Here is an 18,892-nt window from a genome sequence, read left to right as displayed (position 1 = left end):
AAATCAAATGGGCATTTGTTCACTTGTAAATACAATGTCAGTTCTTGACAAGACACGACAGAAAACAGGATTCGAAAATTGGAAGTATAAACGGAAAAATGTACAAAAGAAAGGATTTTTGTTTTTGTTTTGTTTTTTAAAGGTTTTATTTATTTATTTGACAGAGACACAGCGAGAGAGGGAACACAAGCAGGGGGAGTGGGAGAGGGAGAAGCAGGCTTCCTGCCGAGCAGGGAGCCCAACGGGGGGCTCGATGTGGGGCTCGATCCCAGGACCCTGGAATCATGACCTGAGCCGAAGGCAGATGCTTACGACTGAGCCATCCAGCCGCCCCAAAAGAAAGGAGTTTGAAAAAGAACGGAAACTACGTGTTTTCCCACGTGTAACTGGACTCTGGGAGGAGGAGAGTAGGACAGAAGCTACCTTTGAGGAGGGAAGAGCTTTCCTTTACTGGTCCCCAGTCAGACAGGGACAGAGCCTCCAGGCAGAAACTGGTAAGTCTTCTCCGGGATTTCCCAGTGACTTAGGATTCACTGGGAATTGCGATTTCCCAGTAAAGTGTCCCTGGCTTTTTACTTGAGTAGAAATCATGGATGGCAAGCTCTCCACCATGTGGAGGGCTTCCAGTGAGCTCAGTGGTGATCAAATAGCCAAGAGTCACCGCACAGTTGAGAAGTACCTAATATGAGGAATAAAATAAACAAGCAAACAGAACAAAAGAAAATTGGAAGAAACAGGGATTTTAGGGAGAAGAAAGCTTAAAATTTTTCATTGATGTCCAGAGAATCTTCTTACGCTTATAAAGCAATAAAATACTAAACCCAAAACAAAACAAAAAACCCAGAGAAAAAATAACTCATAGAAAATAACAAATATCATAGCATTGAAGTTGAAAAAATATCTAGAGGTTGGGGGAGACTTTCAAATGCAGAGGATAGGAGAACACACAAGAAAGCAGAGGATTATTTCAGGAATTTCAAATCCATTTCCTTTCTCAAGAAAAAAAAAAAAAAAAGGTTCCAGGAAGAGAAAATAGTGAAATAGAGAAGAAATCAGAAATACTTCAAGAAACTTCCCTAGAGCAGAAGACCTGAGTTTCCAGAGTAAAAGGACCCACTTGAGTGACCAGCACTATGAATATAAATTCACTATAGCACATCATCATGAAGTTTCAGAACTTGGAGACAAAGAAAGAGCCTACAAATTAAGAGAGGAAACATGATCACAGATGGCAGACTTCCCTCAGACTTTTTTTTTTAGATTTTTTTTTTATTTATTTATTCATGAGAGACAGAGAGAGAGAGAGAAGCAGGCTCCCAAGGAGCAGGGAGCCCGATGCGGGACTCGATCCCAGGACCCTGGGATCATGACCTGAGCCGAAGGCAGACGCTTAACCGTCTGAGCCACCCAGGCGCCCCCTTCCCTCAGACTTTTAACAGCAAAAACTGAAGTTCAAGGCAATGGAGCAATTCCTTCAATGTTCTAAGAGGAAATGATTTTCAACCTAGAATTCTAAAACCAGCCAAAAAAAAAAAGGTGTGAAAATAAAACTAAGATATTTTCAGAAATATAAACCCCCCCCAAAATACATTTCTCATGAACCCTGTAAGGAAACTATTGGAAGATGTACTCCATCAAAATGAAGGATTAAACCAAGAAAGGGGGAAGACACAGGGTCTAATGTAAGAACATAGGGAATTTTCATGGTGACAGTGAAGGAAGACCCAGGAGAACATCCATGCAGGCCTGCAAGGAACTTGACACGTAAGAAAGCTCAAAGAGAGATGAATTAAGCAGATGAAATTTATAGAACACCTGACGAGTGTGAACATATTAGAGGAGATTGGCACAACTGGGTTGGAGTTTGGGGGTTGGACTAGGGATACATAAAGAGAACACCAAGCAAATGAAAAAAACTCTAGGGAAAGCAAAATATTGTGCCCAAAAGCAAATGTAGTCATAATACACTTCACATCTGTGGATAACATTTACAGAAGTATAATAATAGAATCACTAAATACTGGTGTAGCCAAAATAAAACACAACTGTTTTGGGAAAGTGGGGGGATGGAAAGCATGCATGGTGGGAAGGAAGAGGTATTCAAAAAATAAAAACTTCATCTTCCATTTTGGAAAGTCAATAAATAATTCCTGAAATGGGCAAAAGCCAAAAAGAGGCCACATATACATATTATTTAGAGACACAGAAGCACTTACAAGATTGATCAAAAGGCACTCTAAGCAGTTGTCTCTGGGGAGGAGAAATTGGAGGCTGAAGGTGTATATGGGGATTCTTCTTCTTTCCTAATGAGTACATCTTATAAAATGACATGGCTTATTTGTTTGTGTAACTTTGATAATAAAACATAAATTTAAAAACTTACTGTGAATTACAAAGATTTTTTAAAAGGCCTTGAAATCAAACTGGAAAAGAGTAAGAGGCCACAATAGCAAGGTCCTAACCCCACAAGAGCAACACATCATCAATTTAAAAAGTTCCCTGATTCTACATGGATTAACTAAAGATTATGTGTTGGTGTTAGTCTGGCCTTATTTACCAATTTTACTGACTTTTGTAGACCCCAACCAACTAACCTTCAGAATAGGGCAAATGTTAATATAAAGTGGGTGGTGATGCTCACTTTAATTTTTTAGCAAACTATATATAATTCCTACATTGGGGGCCCTGAGGTCACTTTTCACAAAGGACCCATTTAAAAAAAAAAAAAAGTTCTAATAAATAAGTAATACCGCTCCTCTTTGGTAATTACAGTAAATTATTTACCTTTGGTACTCTTAGCAACATGCACTGGCAACATTAATTATTGAAACAATGAATTATACCACGCAAGAAGGTATCACCGCCATCATGTACTATTTATGGAGGTGGGAGCATGCCAGCCCCTGGATTCCAAGTCCCTGCCAGTCCTTCCTGACTCCTTTACCCTCCAAAGTCTCTGCCACTCACTGAAACTTTGTCATCACACAAATGAACAAGTGTATAATGAACAAATACACTTGGTCAGAATGACGACCTGTATACCCCAATAGTTGTCCCAGTTTTTTTTTTCCCAGAGAGGTTTGCTTAGGTTTATGAGCAATAAATGAGACCTACCAATTTTAATAAGCTAAACACAAAGAGCTTGCTCTTCCTGTGCTGCATCCATCTAAACACAAAATAAGGCAATTTGACAGAGCCTATATTTTTTATAGAAAGAGACTGAATTTATAGCTTCACTTCTGAGCTCCCTGTCTCCAAATACTTATTTCTACCGATTAGCATTTATTTAAAACTGAAATGTCAAATTTCACCTGTTTATTTATTTTAATAAACAATATGAATTCCAGAATGTTCTGACATGTTATTGTGAATGGCACTGTGGTACCAGTGAAAAGCTTTTCCTCTATTTGGTTACTGAACAATTAGACATTTAAAACAATAAACAGGATATTTGGGGCGCCTGGGTGGCTCAGTTGGTTAAGCGACTGCCTTCGGCTCAGGTCATGATCCCAGAGTCCCGGGTTTGAGTCCCGCATCGGGCTCCCTGCTCAGCGGGGAGTCTGCTTCTCCCTCTGACCCTATCCCCTCTCTCATGTGCTCTCTCTCATTCTCTCTCTCTCAAATAAATAAATAAAATCTTTAAAAAAAAAAAAAAAAAACAATAAACAGGATATCACATTATGGTGATGGTTAAAAAAGATGAACTAGATTGGCTCTTAAGCTTGCCACAGCAAGGAGGGGTGTTCACAGGGTTTAATGGAAAAAGTTGACAGCCTTAGACTTAAAAATCGCCTTTGCAACTTGTTAATGGAGAACACATCATTCCCACTCATGAGTTTTCCATTTTGGAAAGGCAACTCAGTTGTATAACTATGGGCCTCTTCCTATCCCTTTATATTCACTCTGGCCCTGGAGATGTGGAATGACTTATTTGTCCGGAAGATCTGGGAAAGGGAGCTGGGAAGGCTTTGCTCAAACCCAGTGTTCACTCTCTTGGGCTTGAGCTTGGTCCCAGAGAGCGAACATGCCCCTCTTGTCCCCGAAGCTTACTTCCTTGAAGGGTATGCCTGCCCCGGGGGTTGGTGATGTGGGCCACTGGGGAGGGGATGTGCCTGTTTCAGGGGTTCAGTTAGCAGGCCTAGTTGGCTCAGACATTCAGCCAGCCCTCAACCTGGCCTCCATCAGGAATAAAGGCAATATTCTGCCTTTGACCTTTCCTTATCTTTCTTTATTGAAAGCCCTTTTGGAGATGCCCCAACATGGCTTCCGGCTTCATGATCCTAAGTGTGTTTCTTAGCTTTTTTCAGTCTTAGTTTCTTCATTTGCAAACTGAGGGCTGGTTGCTGTGGAGATTAAATAAAAATGTACATCAAAAATCCGGCACCGAGGCCAGTGTTGGTGTGGAGTCATATTAATGTTTCTTTCTATGTGTAGTCATTTCTGCTTTTCAAAGGACTTTCATTTATATTCGCTCATCTGCTAACATGTGATAATTTGGGGAAAGCACAGCAAAAACAAACTGTTCCAGTGCCAGCACAGGACCTTTACAGTTACGCACACAGCGTGCGGATGTCCAACCAGTGGTGCCCCTTCGGTTACAAAACCGCATCTTGTAAATGTGCAGGACTCACTTATTGATTCAAAAATGCTTAAATTGCTACGCTAACAAGAGCAATACCAAAACTTCCTGTGTGTCAGCTGTGTCAAGCACTGTCCTAGACCTTTACAGTCATTTATTCTCTGAATCCTCAGCACCTAGTCCCACTAGGAGTCATAGTATACCCATTTCCCAGATGAGGAGACTGAAGTTCGGAGAGAAACTTCAAAAACTGGATGACACAAAATCAACACCCTGCACTGGGCAGCTCTCGTAGGACACTGTGTTAAGGAAAAATTCACTCTGACTTAATAAGACCTTTTACGCCCACATCAAAAATGATATGAAGAATAAGCACACCATTTTTCATCTTGGAACTGATGTCAAGGACCCTGTTAAAATCAAAATGCACATTATTCAATAGAGTCCAAAGCCTGACTAATGATGATATCACTGTCTCCATGAGCTTAATACTTTCCAAAAATAGTTTCTCACTAGCCCTATTCATCAGAGGAAAGAGAAGAGCAAGTACACACTGGCTTTACAAGAGGACACACCCAAATGCCCAGGTCTGGAAATAAATGTCCGGGCACAGAAGAAAAGAGGCAGGGGGCCAGAAGGTGTATATACAAGGAAAAGAAAGAACAACTCAACTAACTTCAGTATTAAATACTTCTCCAGGCTGCCAACTGTCAAACCCCGGTACCGGATGACACCAGGGAAGGTCCTTCTCTGTCTGCTCTGCTGCCCCCGAGAGCCAGCGGAAGGCAGTCCTGTAGATTAGCTGGTGGCCTTGACGCGCTATGGTCAACAGCACCAGGTAGACCGCACACTATCAGATCACATACAAAACCCAGTGCATCTATCTGAAAAGCTGTAAACATGGTTTACTTGAGAAACAGCTGGCTGATGGCACCAGACTAGGAGCCCATGAAAGGAAAGGCTTGCAAAGATAATGTTACCCCCTGGCCACAAACTGGACAGGACCAGGACAGGGGAACCCATGTGGTGTCAGTTCCCTTAGACCAAGAATACATGAGGTGGGTTTGACTTTGGCTATATCACTTCACTGCCCAGTGAGTGACAAGTCAAACCCCTCACTGAACCCCCATTTTTGCATGAGGGTAACTGGCAGATGAGATCACCTGTCCCGATTCACTGTGAGAATGGAATGACACAAGTATTGTGAAAGTGATTTGAAAATTCTAAGGAATAGTGCAGAGGACCATAGGGGAAGGGAGGGAAACCTGAACGAGAAGAAATCAGAGAGGGAGACAAACCATGAGAGACTCTGGACTCCAGGAAACAAACTGAGGGTTGCAGAAGGGAGGGGTGTGGGGGGACGGGGTAGCCGGGTGATGGCTTTAAGGAGGGCACATGTTGGGATGAGCACTGGGTGTAATACGCAACTAATGAATCGTTGAACACTACATCAAAAACTAATGACTAATATGTTGGCTAACTGAACGTAATAAAAAAAATAAAAGTGAAAATTCTAAATTGCTATGCAAACAGAAACACAGATTATAATAATCCTAAACTTCCTAGAGTTTTTATAAGTGGAGATAATTAATTTCTTAAATTGATAGAACATTACAGCCCTCTATAGAGCTTTTAGGAGAGCATGTGTCTTTTTTTACAAATTTTTTTTAAAGATTTTATTTATTTGACAGAGAGAGACACAGCGAAAGAGGGAACACAAGCAGGGGGAGTGGGAGAGGGAGAAGCAGGCTTCCCGCCGAGCAGGGAGCCTGACACGGGGCTCGATCCCAGCACCCTGGGATCATGACCTGAGCCGAAGGCAGACGCTTAACGACTGAGCCACCCAGGCGCCCCAGGAGAGCATATGTCTTATCAGTCTGCAGGAAACAGCCTGCTGGATTCACAAACAATGGTGGGGTTTGGGCTGTGACAAATACTTGTATAAACACCAACTTTTCCCATGGTGAACATGCTTTGTCAGGTCTGCCACGCTTGGTGTATTAGAGCAGCAGCCTAGTGGTCAGCCACAGAATCGGTTAAGTAGCCACTGGACCTAAATTCTAGCCTCAGCTCTATCACCTAGTGTCACCTGAAGTGACACTGGGCAAGTGAAATACTCCTCTCAGCCCCAGCTTCTTTGTCTGTAAGTGGTAATGATAGTACCTAGTCCACAAGGAAGCTGAAAGCAGGAGTGAGATGATCCATTAATAAAATGCTGTGGCAGGTACTACAATAAGTGTTCTAAGTATTGTGATCTACAGCAGACACTGAGTGAAATGGCAAACCGCTACGGGTCTGTTTGGACATCTAGCGCAACTAGTTGCAAATATTCTTTTAAGGAACGGATTCCATCTTAAAAGAAAAGTTTAATCCATACTCACTGACAATAGAACGGTGGTTACCAGAGGCTGGGGGGTGGAGGAAGAGGGGGCATATTGATTAAAGCGTACAAACTTGCAGTTATGAGTAAATTCTGGAAACCCAATGTATAGCATGGGGACTGTAGTTAATAATAATGTATTATATTCTTGAAATTTGCTAAGTGAGATCTCAACTCTTCTTACTATACACATAAAAATGGTAAGTACAGGAGGTGATGGATTTGTTAATTAGCTTGATTATGGAAATCATTTTACAATATATATACATATATCAAAACATCATGCAGTACATCTTAAAAAAAAATGGATTCCACAAAAGAAAACCTGATTTAAGCAGAAAATAAAATAACAATTAAAGGCTTACTAAAGCAGGTCTTTTTTCCCCTCAAGTATTTCTTTTCTTGAAGTCAACTATTATCACCCCTAACATTTATTTGAGTCTAAAATGCAAACCATAGAAGCTGAGTTCTTTGGGATTTCCAAATCTGATTGATTTCAAAATAATTTATTTACCAAATTCCACAAAAGAAGGTGAATCAAGGTCATCACGGAAGCTGTTAACACAACATCCAGCTCAAGACATCTAAACTGTTCTACCTTAAGTAAGTCACAACACCAACCTGTCAGCCTTGAAAAAAAAATGCATAATCTTGCTGACCAATCTGTGAGAGGTGTTGAATGATCACCTGAGTAATGCTGGCAAAGCACTCCAAAGAGAAAAAGCAGCATATTAAATGTCACTAGTCAAAGGTGTTTATCTTCCAGGGGACTATCTCTAGCAAATCTTTAATCCCAGGCTGGCTACCTTCTACCACCAGGCACATTTCTGAGAGCCCCTTAGAATTACCTTCAACACAAGAACAGGAGGGCTAATCTGCTGATGTGGGGAAAGGGGAGGTGCAGGAGGAAAATGGAGTGGGGGGCAGAGAAGGAAAAACTGAGCGTTAGCATAACCAGCCTTTGGGATTAGGCAATCTTCTTTTCTGTTACTGAGATAAGTGGCAATTGCTTAGGTCTTAAAGTGACAGACGTGCAATTTCTCTGAAGAACCCTCCAATTCACATTTGACTTGCTAACACATCAAGTGGTACACAGCACTTCATATGAGCTCATATATATATATGAGCACTTCACACTCACATATATATGAGATCACGCTTAGCCTGAAAAAGACCAAGTCTAACCCGAAGGATCTGGAGTCCTGGGCTGTTAGATAAATGACAGAGTTACGAAGTGGCATGTAGGACGGCTGCCTCCAGGTATGGGGAGGCTCGAATAAAGCCTCCAACAGAGGACAGAATGACCCCTCAGCTCCCATTCAAACAGCCAGAGCAACTGTCACACACTCCTTTAGTTCAACCTTCTCACCTGGTCAGTAGTAGAAGCCCTGCCACTCCTCCCCAGAGACATAAGCCACGTGGGCAAATCTGGTCTGAGAGAGGAAGACTGCAAAATCAAAGCAACCTCCTGAGCCTCCTAAGAGAGGGACAGGGCCTCGCAGCTGCCCTATTTCTCTTTTTTCGTGGAGGCACTGTCCCCACAGCATCGGAATTGAAAGGAAATGGAAGGCACTCACTGCTTAGTGAGCAATTAGCAAAGAATGCTTTTCTAAAAGTTTTTGCTTAGAACACCCAAATTTATAGCTATTCTCTTAAACTATAGCTCATTTTCTTATTTTGTTAAGATTACATTCATTTAGCTCTAGAGAGAAAGCATAAAATAGAATCTCACGACTGAATGGCACTTTAAGATGCTAGAAGACTTTCTGTGTTGCCCTTGATATGTGGCTGTTCATGTCAGGTTTGACCACCACCAATATAAGCACATTAGTGAGGTCCCAAACCCCAATTAAACTGGCTTAAGACACTCCCTGACTCCCAGGGGTGGGAGGAGATTGAGATTAATTCACTGCTTTATAGAGCAAGAAAGTCTGGGAGGGACTAACTTTAGGCATGGCTGAATCCAGCCACGGCTCAAAAGATGACAGGAATTGCTTGTTTTCATGCTCCATCCTTAGCAGCTTTGGGTTGACACCATCTTTAGAACTTAGCAACCCCAAAAGGCTACAGAAAGTCTCAAATTTGAGCCTCATTAGACTGGCTTAGATTTTACATTTTAACCTAAAATAATCACTGTAATCCAGGAAAAGGAAAGCTCCGAATGGCCAAGTTTGGGGCCCGTCCTTGGAGGAGAGGCAGGGATTTCTGACGCTTCTAAATGACATTGAGAAATGGATGGGGACACAGGTTTGACCATCAGATCCTGTCTGCTACCGAAAAAAGTGGAAACCAACCCATGTCCCTAAGTGATTTCTGTTCTTCTCCTATTCTTGGATAACTACCAGAAATCATACTGAATTAAATGTTTCTGCTTGCTGTGTACCATACATCCCGTGGTCTTACAAACACTTCTAGGATCATTCAAAGGAAGTGTAACTAATTGGTTAGCCTGCAAAACATTTTTAGACCACTGTCGTGCCTTCTACCTCATATCTACGTGAAGGTCAAGTATTTCCATTCCTTTAATGATGCCTTACATGCCATGACTTTTAGCATAATAATTTTCTCCATAAGTTTTATAACGTTGCTGAATATAAGTTGGTTCCTTTTAAATCATATTAAATAAGAAATTTATTATTAGAATTTGGCATAAGCATAATAGAGAACACATGTCTAAATATAAACTTTCATGCTAAAAAACGGATAAAAATGGGGCACCTGGGTGGCTCAGTCGGTTAAGCATCTGCCTTCGGTTCAGGTCATGAATCCGGGGTCCTGGGATGGAGTCCCCCATTGGGCTCCCTGCTCAGCGGGGAGTCTGCTTCTCCCTCTCCCTCTGCCCCTCTCCCCTGCTCTCTCGCTAACTCTCAAATAAATAAAATCTTTTAAAAAATTTAAAAAGGATAAAGATGATGGTACCACATCCATATTAAAAATACTAACAAGTGTGACATCTTAGAGAACAGAGTATAAAGTCTGAGGGCTCTCTGATGGCTCTTTTCCCACACGAAGCAATGCAGATGGTCAGCCTCTAAGGAAGCAGCCTGGAGCCACATGACCAGTGACTCGGCCATTTACCCCCTGCGTCCCCTGGGATGAGTTACTTAAGTTGACTGTGCCTCAGTTTCTTCACCTTTTTAATGGAGCCAAGAAACTATCTCGAAGGGTTTTTGTGAAATGTAAATGAGCTGATACCAGTAAAACACTTAAAACAGTGTCTTGCACACAGTAGGAGCTCATGAACTGTTTTCACCACTATCACCATAAGCACCACCACACCTCCTGACACAGTGTCTCCTGAATGTTATTCCATTTAGATCATGAGGACTGGCTGGTGTGGATCATACACAGCAATTACATAAGCCATACCAAACAGTTGCTTTCAGTAATTATGTCAGAAGAAATGAAAGAACCAGTCTATTGTATTCATCCTAGACAACCCGGCTTCAGTTTGTAATCATCCCTTGTCTTTGTTACCTTCTCTTTGGAAAAGAATGTTTCCAAGCACAGATCTTGTTCCAAGACAGTCTGACATGCACAAATCAGAGCTTATAAAACAAATACATTAGATGTTGAATGATCAATATACAAAAAGATCCCAGCTAGAGTTGCTTTAAATCAATGGTTCCTATCCAGAGATGCATCCCAGAATCACCTGTGAAGCCTTAAGAAACGCACGTGCCCAGGAACCCAGCGAGGGAGATTCTGATTCTGTCAGCCTCTTATTTTCCAAAGAGCCGCTGGTGATTCCAATGTATGCCCCAATGACGAATTCTAGTAATCCTACTCCCAGGGTGGGACTCAAACTCATGACCCTGAGATCAAGAGTCACATGCGCTTCCAACTGAGCCAGCCAGACATCCCTTCTCCCAATTAAGAATTCTGACTAGAGGGACGCCTAGGTGGCTCAGTCAGTTAGGCGTCTGCCTTTGGCTCAGGTCATGATCCCAGAGTTCTGGAATCGAGTCTCACATCAGGCTCCTTGCTCAGCGGGAAGCCTGCTTCTCCCTCTGCCTGCCGCTCCCCCTGCTTGTGCTCTCTCTCTCTCTCTCTGATAAATAAATAAATAAAATCTTAAAAAAAAAAAGAATTCTGACTAGGAATCAGTGGTTTTCAGTTCTGGGTGTGTTAAAAAATTCTATGCCTAGGCCATCCCAGCCGCTGAGCAATTTTTTTTAAAGTTTCTTTTCTAATTCCAGTTACTTAAAATACAGCCATATGAGTTTCAGGCGTATGTTATAATGATTCAATACTGCCATACATCACCCAGTGTTCATCACCTGACAGCGCACTCCTTAATCCCTACTTAACCCATCCCCCATCCACCTCCCCTCTGATAACCATCAGGTTGTTCTCTTTAGCTAAGAGTCTGTTTCTTGGTTTGTCTCTCTCTCTTCCTTTGTTTTGTTTCTTAAATTCCACATATGAGTGAAATCATATGGTGAGCAAAAGTGTTTTAAAAATTCTTTAAGATGATTCTCATGAGCAGTCAGAGCTGAGAGTCACTGCCTTAAATAATAAAACCTGACAAATGCAAGGCATGATTTATTTACATATATATTTTCAGAGGCATATCTACAGGTGACCCTTGATTACAAGGTACAGGGAAGGTAAAAGTATAGGGAGTTCATGGATAACCCAATCTCACAGTAATAAGAGTCCACTCTTGATTATCCAAGGGGGGATTAAGTGATTTACAGACTGCTCATGATTAAGGCTCAGCAGGCCATGATGATGGGCTCACTTCTCCCAACTCCATTCCCAACTCTGGCCTCCATACCTTCCTTCAACAGCTTAGGTTCTTAGAAATATGGGAGCAGCAGGCCTGTGCTAATTATCCTGAGCCTCAACTGTACTTCAACTGCCGTTAATGTGCAAACTGATTAATCAGCAGCACGATAATAAAGAGGCAACTAACTATGCTTTGTACTGGTGAAGTCGCCTCTTGCTGAAAACGAGCTGCACGTGGAGAGTTCATTTTTATTCATTTTCCACCTTCATGTGTCAACACAACTTTTAACTAGGCAATGATGGGGCAGTTTTAAATCTGACAGTAAGTCATGTATCATTGCCTTAAGAACTCTAAATATTTAAGGCTTCTTGCATGCTTTTAGACAAAATCAATACTGTGGAGGAACTCCGTTTTCAAGTTTATAGATACAGATTTAGAGGCATGATGGATATAAACTAATAATGTTTGCCACTTAATTCTAATATAAAGTCTGTGCTTTATATGAAGCATACTTCTCAAGTAAATGCTTCTCATTAGTCTTGCAGAGTGGAACTAGTTCCTTCCCTCGTAAAGCCTCTCCTCTGAGGAATTAGTCTCTTCCCTCTTCTGTAATAAATGAGATACCAGAGACTAAAGAAGTCAACATACCTCTTTTGGAGTTTGTTTTCCCCTTTCTTCCAAGTTTTTATTTTGAAAGAGTTCAAACAATGATGTGGAAAAAACTGTTTAAGAAATACCCATATACATTTCTCCTAGATTCAACATTAACATTTTGGGGTGCCTGGGTGGCTCAGTTGGTTGACCGTCTGCCTTCAGCTCAGGTCATGATCCCGGGGTCCTAGGATCGAGTCCTGAATCAGGCTCCCTGCTCAGCAGGGAGTCTGCTTCCCCGCCTCTCCCTTTGCCCCTCCCCCATGCTTATGTGTGCTCTCTCTCTCTCTCTCACATAAATAAGTTCTTTTTAAAAAATTAACATTTTGCCATATTTATGCTCGCATGAGCTCTCTCTCCACACACACTTCTTTTGGCTGAACCATTTGAAAATAAAGAGCTGACTTAATGATTACTTCATTGCTGAAAAATGCAGCATGCATACCCCCGGAATGGAGATATTTCCCTATATAGCTTTAATAACGTTGTCACTGTTAACAGAACTAACAATAATTTCCTAAGAATACAGCCAGTACATTTTCAAGTGTCCTCAATTGTCCCTAAGATGTCATACATTTTTTTCAAATCTCTGGTGAATTTATCATGAAGTTGTATGGCCATGAATAGTGTATGTGTTCATTAAACATGCTAGTTCCACAAGGAATACCTGGCAGACCATGGGATTCTCTGTGGTCACTGAAGAAAGCAACTTCCCACCTCTGCAGTTATCAACCTAAAGATTTATTTGTAAAGGTTTCGAGATGTCCTAAGCTCTTCTTTCCCCTGACTACACTACAGAGCTATTTGTGACAGCCACAGAGGTGTTTTTCAAATTCAAGCGGCCACAAACTCAATGAAAGAACATCAGTTTTACCTCTAAAGTTCTCCTTACCCTTTCCTTCTTTTCACAAATCCTTCATTCTGATTAAAGCTGCCCCTTCCCGCCCACCTGAGTAAGTGGGTCTCTGCAGCAGCTAACAGATAACGATGGTGTGAGAAGCCTCGGAAGCCTGTTTGCAGCCTTGTGGCATGGCAAACCCTTCTATTTTAAGGTTGACAGAAATCGAAAGGTAGTATAACTATGGCCGTGGGAGTGGTAGTGATGTGGCGGTGATGGTCCCAATTTCAGACCCTTGTCCCAAAGTAAATATATATTCAGAAATATAAACCGTAATTAGGTTCAATCGAGCACTTGAGATCCCATTCTAGAACTGGGCACGTTTTGTATATGACCAAAGTGTTACTGATGCCCAAGGAAGTGCCTATCACCTGCGATTTTGTAAGTTTTGTGGGGTTTCCTTAGGCCTGGAGAATAAGGCATGTCTACACTTATGTCATCCATTTATCGAATAACACCTCCTTTTAATTGGGACCATGAGGAGATCAGGATTACCCGACCAGGATAATGACCACAGCCAACCAAGAGACAGCTCCTCAGAACATCTCAACCAATACCTGGGCAACACCTTATACCCAAGAGCTTAGCTTCATTAGTGGAGACAAGTGCTTTCTCTTGTGCCAACACCCACTTAACCCTGACATGCTATCATGCCTGTAATTATTCTACAAAGGGTGCTTATGTCTGACCAAACACTTGAACAGCCTCTGTAAAATCTGCTTGCGAAGAATGTCCTAGAGAGTGTAGAGTAATAAAATATTTATTGTAGGTTCTTGTGAAGTACAATGTACATCTGTATGTCTGGAAGTCAGCATCTCTAAACACAGAGGAGTCCCAAAAATCTGACTACCGGTTGCTTATTAAACCTCTAACTTGGTGATACTGTTCCTATCACTTACTCATCTGCTCTAATTTACCTTCATTGTTCACTGAATAAGTCTAGCATAATTTCACCCACTATTGACATTGGTTAAATATGATAAGCCACCTTCGAAATTAGTTTTATGGCCCAAAGAGTTTCATCTATCATTAGCTCATGACTGTGCACATTTAAAACCAGGTACTGTGTGTGTCTAGAAGAATGAACCACCCTGAACCCACATGCAGCAGGGCTATGTTGCTGGAACTTCTTGCATTAAACCAGTATCTTTTCAACCACAATTACTGAAAAGAAGAAATGGCATGAACACCAGCAGAGATTCTGGTAGAAAACAAAATACTATCACATCTTGAGAAGGCCCATCAAAGGTAGCTTTGATGCTAAGGGATCAAAAACCTGACCAATATCATCTTTAACTACATGCTAAAACAATTCTAGCAAATTCCAACATGCACCCAGTATGTTCAGGAAAATCAAACACTCATGTGGATGATGTCAGCAATGTTAGCTACCAATTATTATTAATTCTTTTAAAAAACTGAAATAGATTTGACCTTGAAGTGAGAAAGGGACCCATGTCTTTGCTAGGACTTTGAGTTCCTCTCTGTGGGCCATTAGGGATTCACCTGCAGACAAGCAGGCTATTTCTGTATATGGCACAATTGATTTTTTTTAACCAATGATTTTTTCCTGTGTCCATGGCAGTACAGGAAGATTTATGAATGCAAAATCAAACATGTAGAAATACCGTTTTTATCACGGGACAAAGAGCTTGATTCAATCATAGCAACGGAAATTCAACAATCCAAGAATATTTGAAGGAGAACACATACCTGCTCTTTGGATGGTACGAGGAGTTCTTCAATCATCATGCTGTCCCGTGCGTAGGAGCTTCTGTTCAAGGTGTACGACCTATCCGAACTGAAGGAGCGGAGGCTGTTGTATTTACAGTTAACCATTCAAGAGTGGTGGATGATGATGAGATGAATAAAATAAAATTAATGCATGCAACTTTGAAAACAGGCAAGATGGCTAAAAATATCAACAGAAGTCGTTCTCGAAAAGACATCATCAAAAATAAAATCCTTTATATTTGAGGAAATCTCTTCAGCTTGGACAATCTCATGATCAGATTTTGTTTAAAATTAGGCCAAATGGTGTTAAATCTGTGAGAATATGAAATGCATGAAAACTTTGGATGTTTCAACATGACAGTTGAACCAACATGGCAATTGAGAAGAACCAGATGACTCTCGATAATCTGATAATTGGAGAGAGTTTTCTATGGTAAGACTGTATGTTAGAGTCTCCTTTATTTCTGGTCCGTATCTGTTCACCTTGCACTATTGAATGGAATTCTGACTGCTGCAAATGGGTGTGTTCATAAGTCTCTGGAAACCAGATATGGGTTTAACCTAGTAAGAGCTCGGGTTTACAGCTGGACTCATGGAAAATGTAGAAAAGGTCTTATGACAAACAGACCTTGCGTGATCTTTGCCGTCTTTCTGGCCTTGAAAAATTCAAATTTCACACCTGGTTACTTTGTCTTTCCTTGCTCTCTTCCTTCCTTCCTTGTGCCTTATATTGTTCTCCTCTCTAGCCTCTCTTAAATCCTCTACACAGCCCCTGAGGTTCCCAGAGTGCAAGACCCCTGATGTCCTGAAATGCCTCTCACACACTGACCTCGAAACTAAAAACCAACAGAGAGTTGGGGGGAGGGAGTGGCAGGGCAGGAGAAGTGGGCAAAGATGCTCAAAAGGTATGAACTTCCAGTTATAAAATAAGTAAGTCCTGAGAATGCAGTATACATCACAGCGACTTAGCTAATAATATTGTACTGAGTATTTAAACGCTGCTTAAGAGAGTAGATGTTAAAAGTTCTCATCACAAGAAAAAAAATATTTGTAACTATGTGTGGTGATGGATGTTAATGTGACTTATTGTGGCGATCATTATTTTGTACACCTAAAACTAACATGTTATATGTTAATTACATCTCGACTTAAAAAACAATAGAGTAAGGGATGTTGGGAAGCCTGCACATACGCATACTGGGATTGTAGCTAATCCGAGCCTTGGCAGAACGCCTTGGGATTAATCCTCCAGAAACAGAGGACAAGCTTGTGAGGAGCTGCTCTGAGGTCATGTCTGTCTTGCCTCCCTATCCCACCCATCGTGATAGGCTGTCATAAGGTAACTTTGCATTGCTCTTGTTTTGAAGGAGGTCTGACACTTCCTGCCCTGCCCTCCCTGGAACAGAGCTGCAGAACAAGAAACCTCTTAGCGGCAGTCCCAGCAATGCAGTATCCCACAACTACCGTGGTAGGTAGACAGCCCCTCTTGTTTCGGTGGCGTCCTTACTCATATGGAGGACAAGGACAGTGGGAAGTTGCCACCCGTCACTGCCCATGTAAACAATAAACTGTCTGGATCTAAATGTGGCTGCTTGAATCTTTACCAATAGAATCAGGCCTTGGCCTTGCCTTGTGAGTGTGTGACAGGGAAAACAGCAAAAAGGTATATAAGAAATGGTTTCTTGCTTTACACAAAATGACTTCTTTTCTCCACTGCTCACTATACTAAAGATTACCCAAGGTGGGTATTTTTATAACAAGATACAGAAGCCCCTGAATTACAGGAATCATTCTAAGGGTCTACACAAATGAGTAGATGCGTTCTTCTAGGATTAGAGCCTTGCCTTCCACCAGAATCTTGGGGGGATCTTCAACTTCAAAATAACCATCGTTCCCTAGTGTATTCAGCAAATATGTACGGACTCTTATGAGTAAGGCACAAATGTTAGAGACTGGATAGAGAAGCAAAAACAAAACCAGAAAGAACTAAGCCTTATTTCTGCACAGAGGAGTTACCTAGTAAGCCACGTGCCTGGCCATGTGCATGGGTGGGCCTTCTGGACCCAGTCACAGGACACATAACTCTTCATTTTTTTTTCCTGCTTCAGTGGCAAACATTTTTTTTTTTTTTGTTACTCCTGTTTCTAGCCCCTTACCTTCTCTCAAATACAATCTAACTCCCCTAAAAGCAGATATTGTCTTTCTACTCTCTAACTCAACACTGTCCAATAGAACCTTCTGCAATGATGGGCATGTCTTAATCTGCACCGTCCAAGACAGTGGCCACTGGCCACATGTGGCCGCTGAACACCTGAGGCGTGGCTAGTGTGACTGAAGAATTGAAATGAATTTTATTTAATTTTTACTAATTTTAATTTAAACAGTCTTTTGTGGCTAGGGGCTACATCATCAGTGTAACTTCTAGCACTCATAGCAAGGTTCCATTTGCCCCAGTGATGTGGTGTGGGAGGCACTGGGAAGCCCCACTCTGCACTGCACATTCATTTTTAGAAATTCTGGTTTCCATTGCATATGCTAACATTGGTGGAACCACATTACAGGATATGTGAACAAACACTTAAATGTTTAAAAAAATTATTACCTATTCATTTTAACTTCAGTTTTTAAATCTATCTAAGATTTGTTAATATTTTAAAAATATCCTCTGTTTCTTTTAACATCTGTATGAGTGCCAACTGAAGAACAGAGCCTAGAAACTGGGTGCTGTCAATGGAAAAGCCTGAAGATGTCTTCGTTTTATACAATGTCTAAGTTCCTGCTCCTCACTGTTCCCAACCAAGTTACATTAGACAGATGGAGCTCATTATGTCCATCAAGCTTAGCTCTGAATCCTTAATACATCAGAGCCATTTCAGCTACTAAAACAAGATATTATTTGCATGGGGATCTGGAAAGCATTAAATTGTTTTTAACTAAGGTCAACTATATTATTTGTAGCCATCGGTACACCCTAAGTGTTAAATACAGGAAGTGTTAGAAAAACACATGCCTCAGAAGTCTAAAATTATACTAATGTACCTAGCACAAAGTCAAATAAAACGGCCACCAGCAAACAGACTGCTTTTCAAATCAAGACTTTTTCTTCAAACCCAATGAAAGTTCTCCAGTTACTTCATGCACTATACAAACTTTGTTAAAGGAAAGAAATTCCTTAAGTGTTCAATTTTGCATTAGTCACATCTCTTGTCATACATTTAGTTACTTCCTAAGTTTCTCAGAATTACAAAAGTGATTTTCTAATGTTGAGCAGGAAAAAAAAAGAAAAGCACATTGCAGCACAGCACAGCACAATGCTGAAGAAAATAAAAATGAGAATATGAATCAGGGAAGGGCAGAAAACACCGTAAAAGGGACATATCTTCTTACCTGATCTTGGGACTAATTTAAAGTATTTTTAGAAAAACACAGGAGAAGTGGAAAGCAAAAAAATCAGACAGGGAAAAAAGAAAAAAAATGTTATGGTTGAATGAGTTACACATTGAATGTATTCCTTTTAAATGTTACACTCAGAATATTATATTTGGTGATACTCTAACAATACTTTAAAAAATATATCGGCTTTATAGATTTTATTTGCAGATTTGCCTCTGAGCATAACATGAGTTGCCAATGTAAAAAAAAAATGAGTTACACATAATAGCAACAAATCATAACGGTGCAATCAAGACCAGGAATGTGGAAGCCTTAGAACTGTCTTGAGAAAAACTATAAGAGACAATATGCTGGTTTCATCTCTCACTGGATGTCAGCTTCTACAATTTTCTATATACAAATGATTGATTCACAAAATGTAGCTTTTACATATTATCTGAGGAAGAGAATCAGCTAGTTAATGGATTGCAAAAGCTATTAAGCCTCCAAATAGAATTTTCTCTTGAGATCCTTTGAGATTCTGCC

At 40.9% G+C, this 18,892-nt stretch overlaps 1 protein-coding gene across 2 annotated transcripts in view; it reads right to left on the bottom strand.

The window, feature by feature from the left end:
* ANK3 (ankyrin 3) overlaps window positions 1-18,892 on the bottom strand; it is a 104,425-nt gene that overhangs the window by 80,747 nt on the left and 4,786 nt on the right. Inside the window, exon 3 of one of the 2 annotated variants that reach the window (XM_081824213.1) lies at window positions 14,954-15,041. In XM_081824213.1, coding sequence (XP_081680339.1) covers window positions 14,954-15,041 — 88 coding nt within the window. Of the gene's footprint in view, window positions 1-14,953; window positions 15,057-18,892 lie in introns of both variants that reach the window. The other variant, XM_081824214.1, reaches the window with a different exon arrangement.

The sequence above is a fragment of the Leptonychotes weddellii genome, chromosome 6 (assembly GCF_054177405.1).
Source record: "Leptonychotes weddellii isolate Sample4059 chromosome 6, ASM5417740v2, whole genome shotgun sequence".
NCBI lineage: Eukaryota > Metazoa > Chordata > Mammalia > Carnivora > Phocidae > Leptonychotes > Leptonychotes weddellii.
Note: the sequence above shows the minus strand (reverse complement) of the source record. Positions and strands in the feature narration are given on the sequence as shown.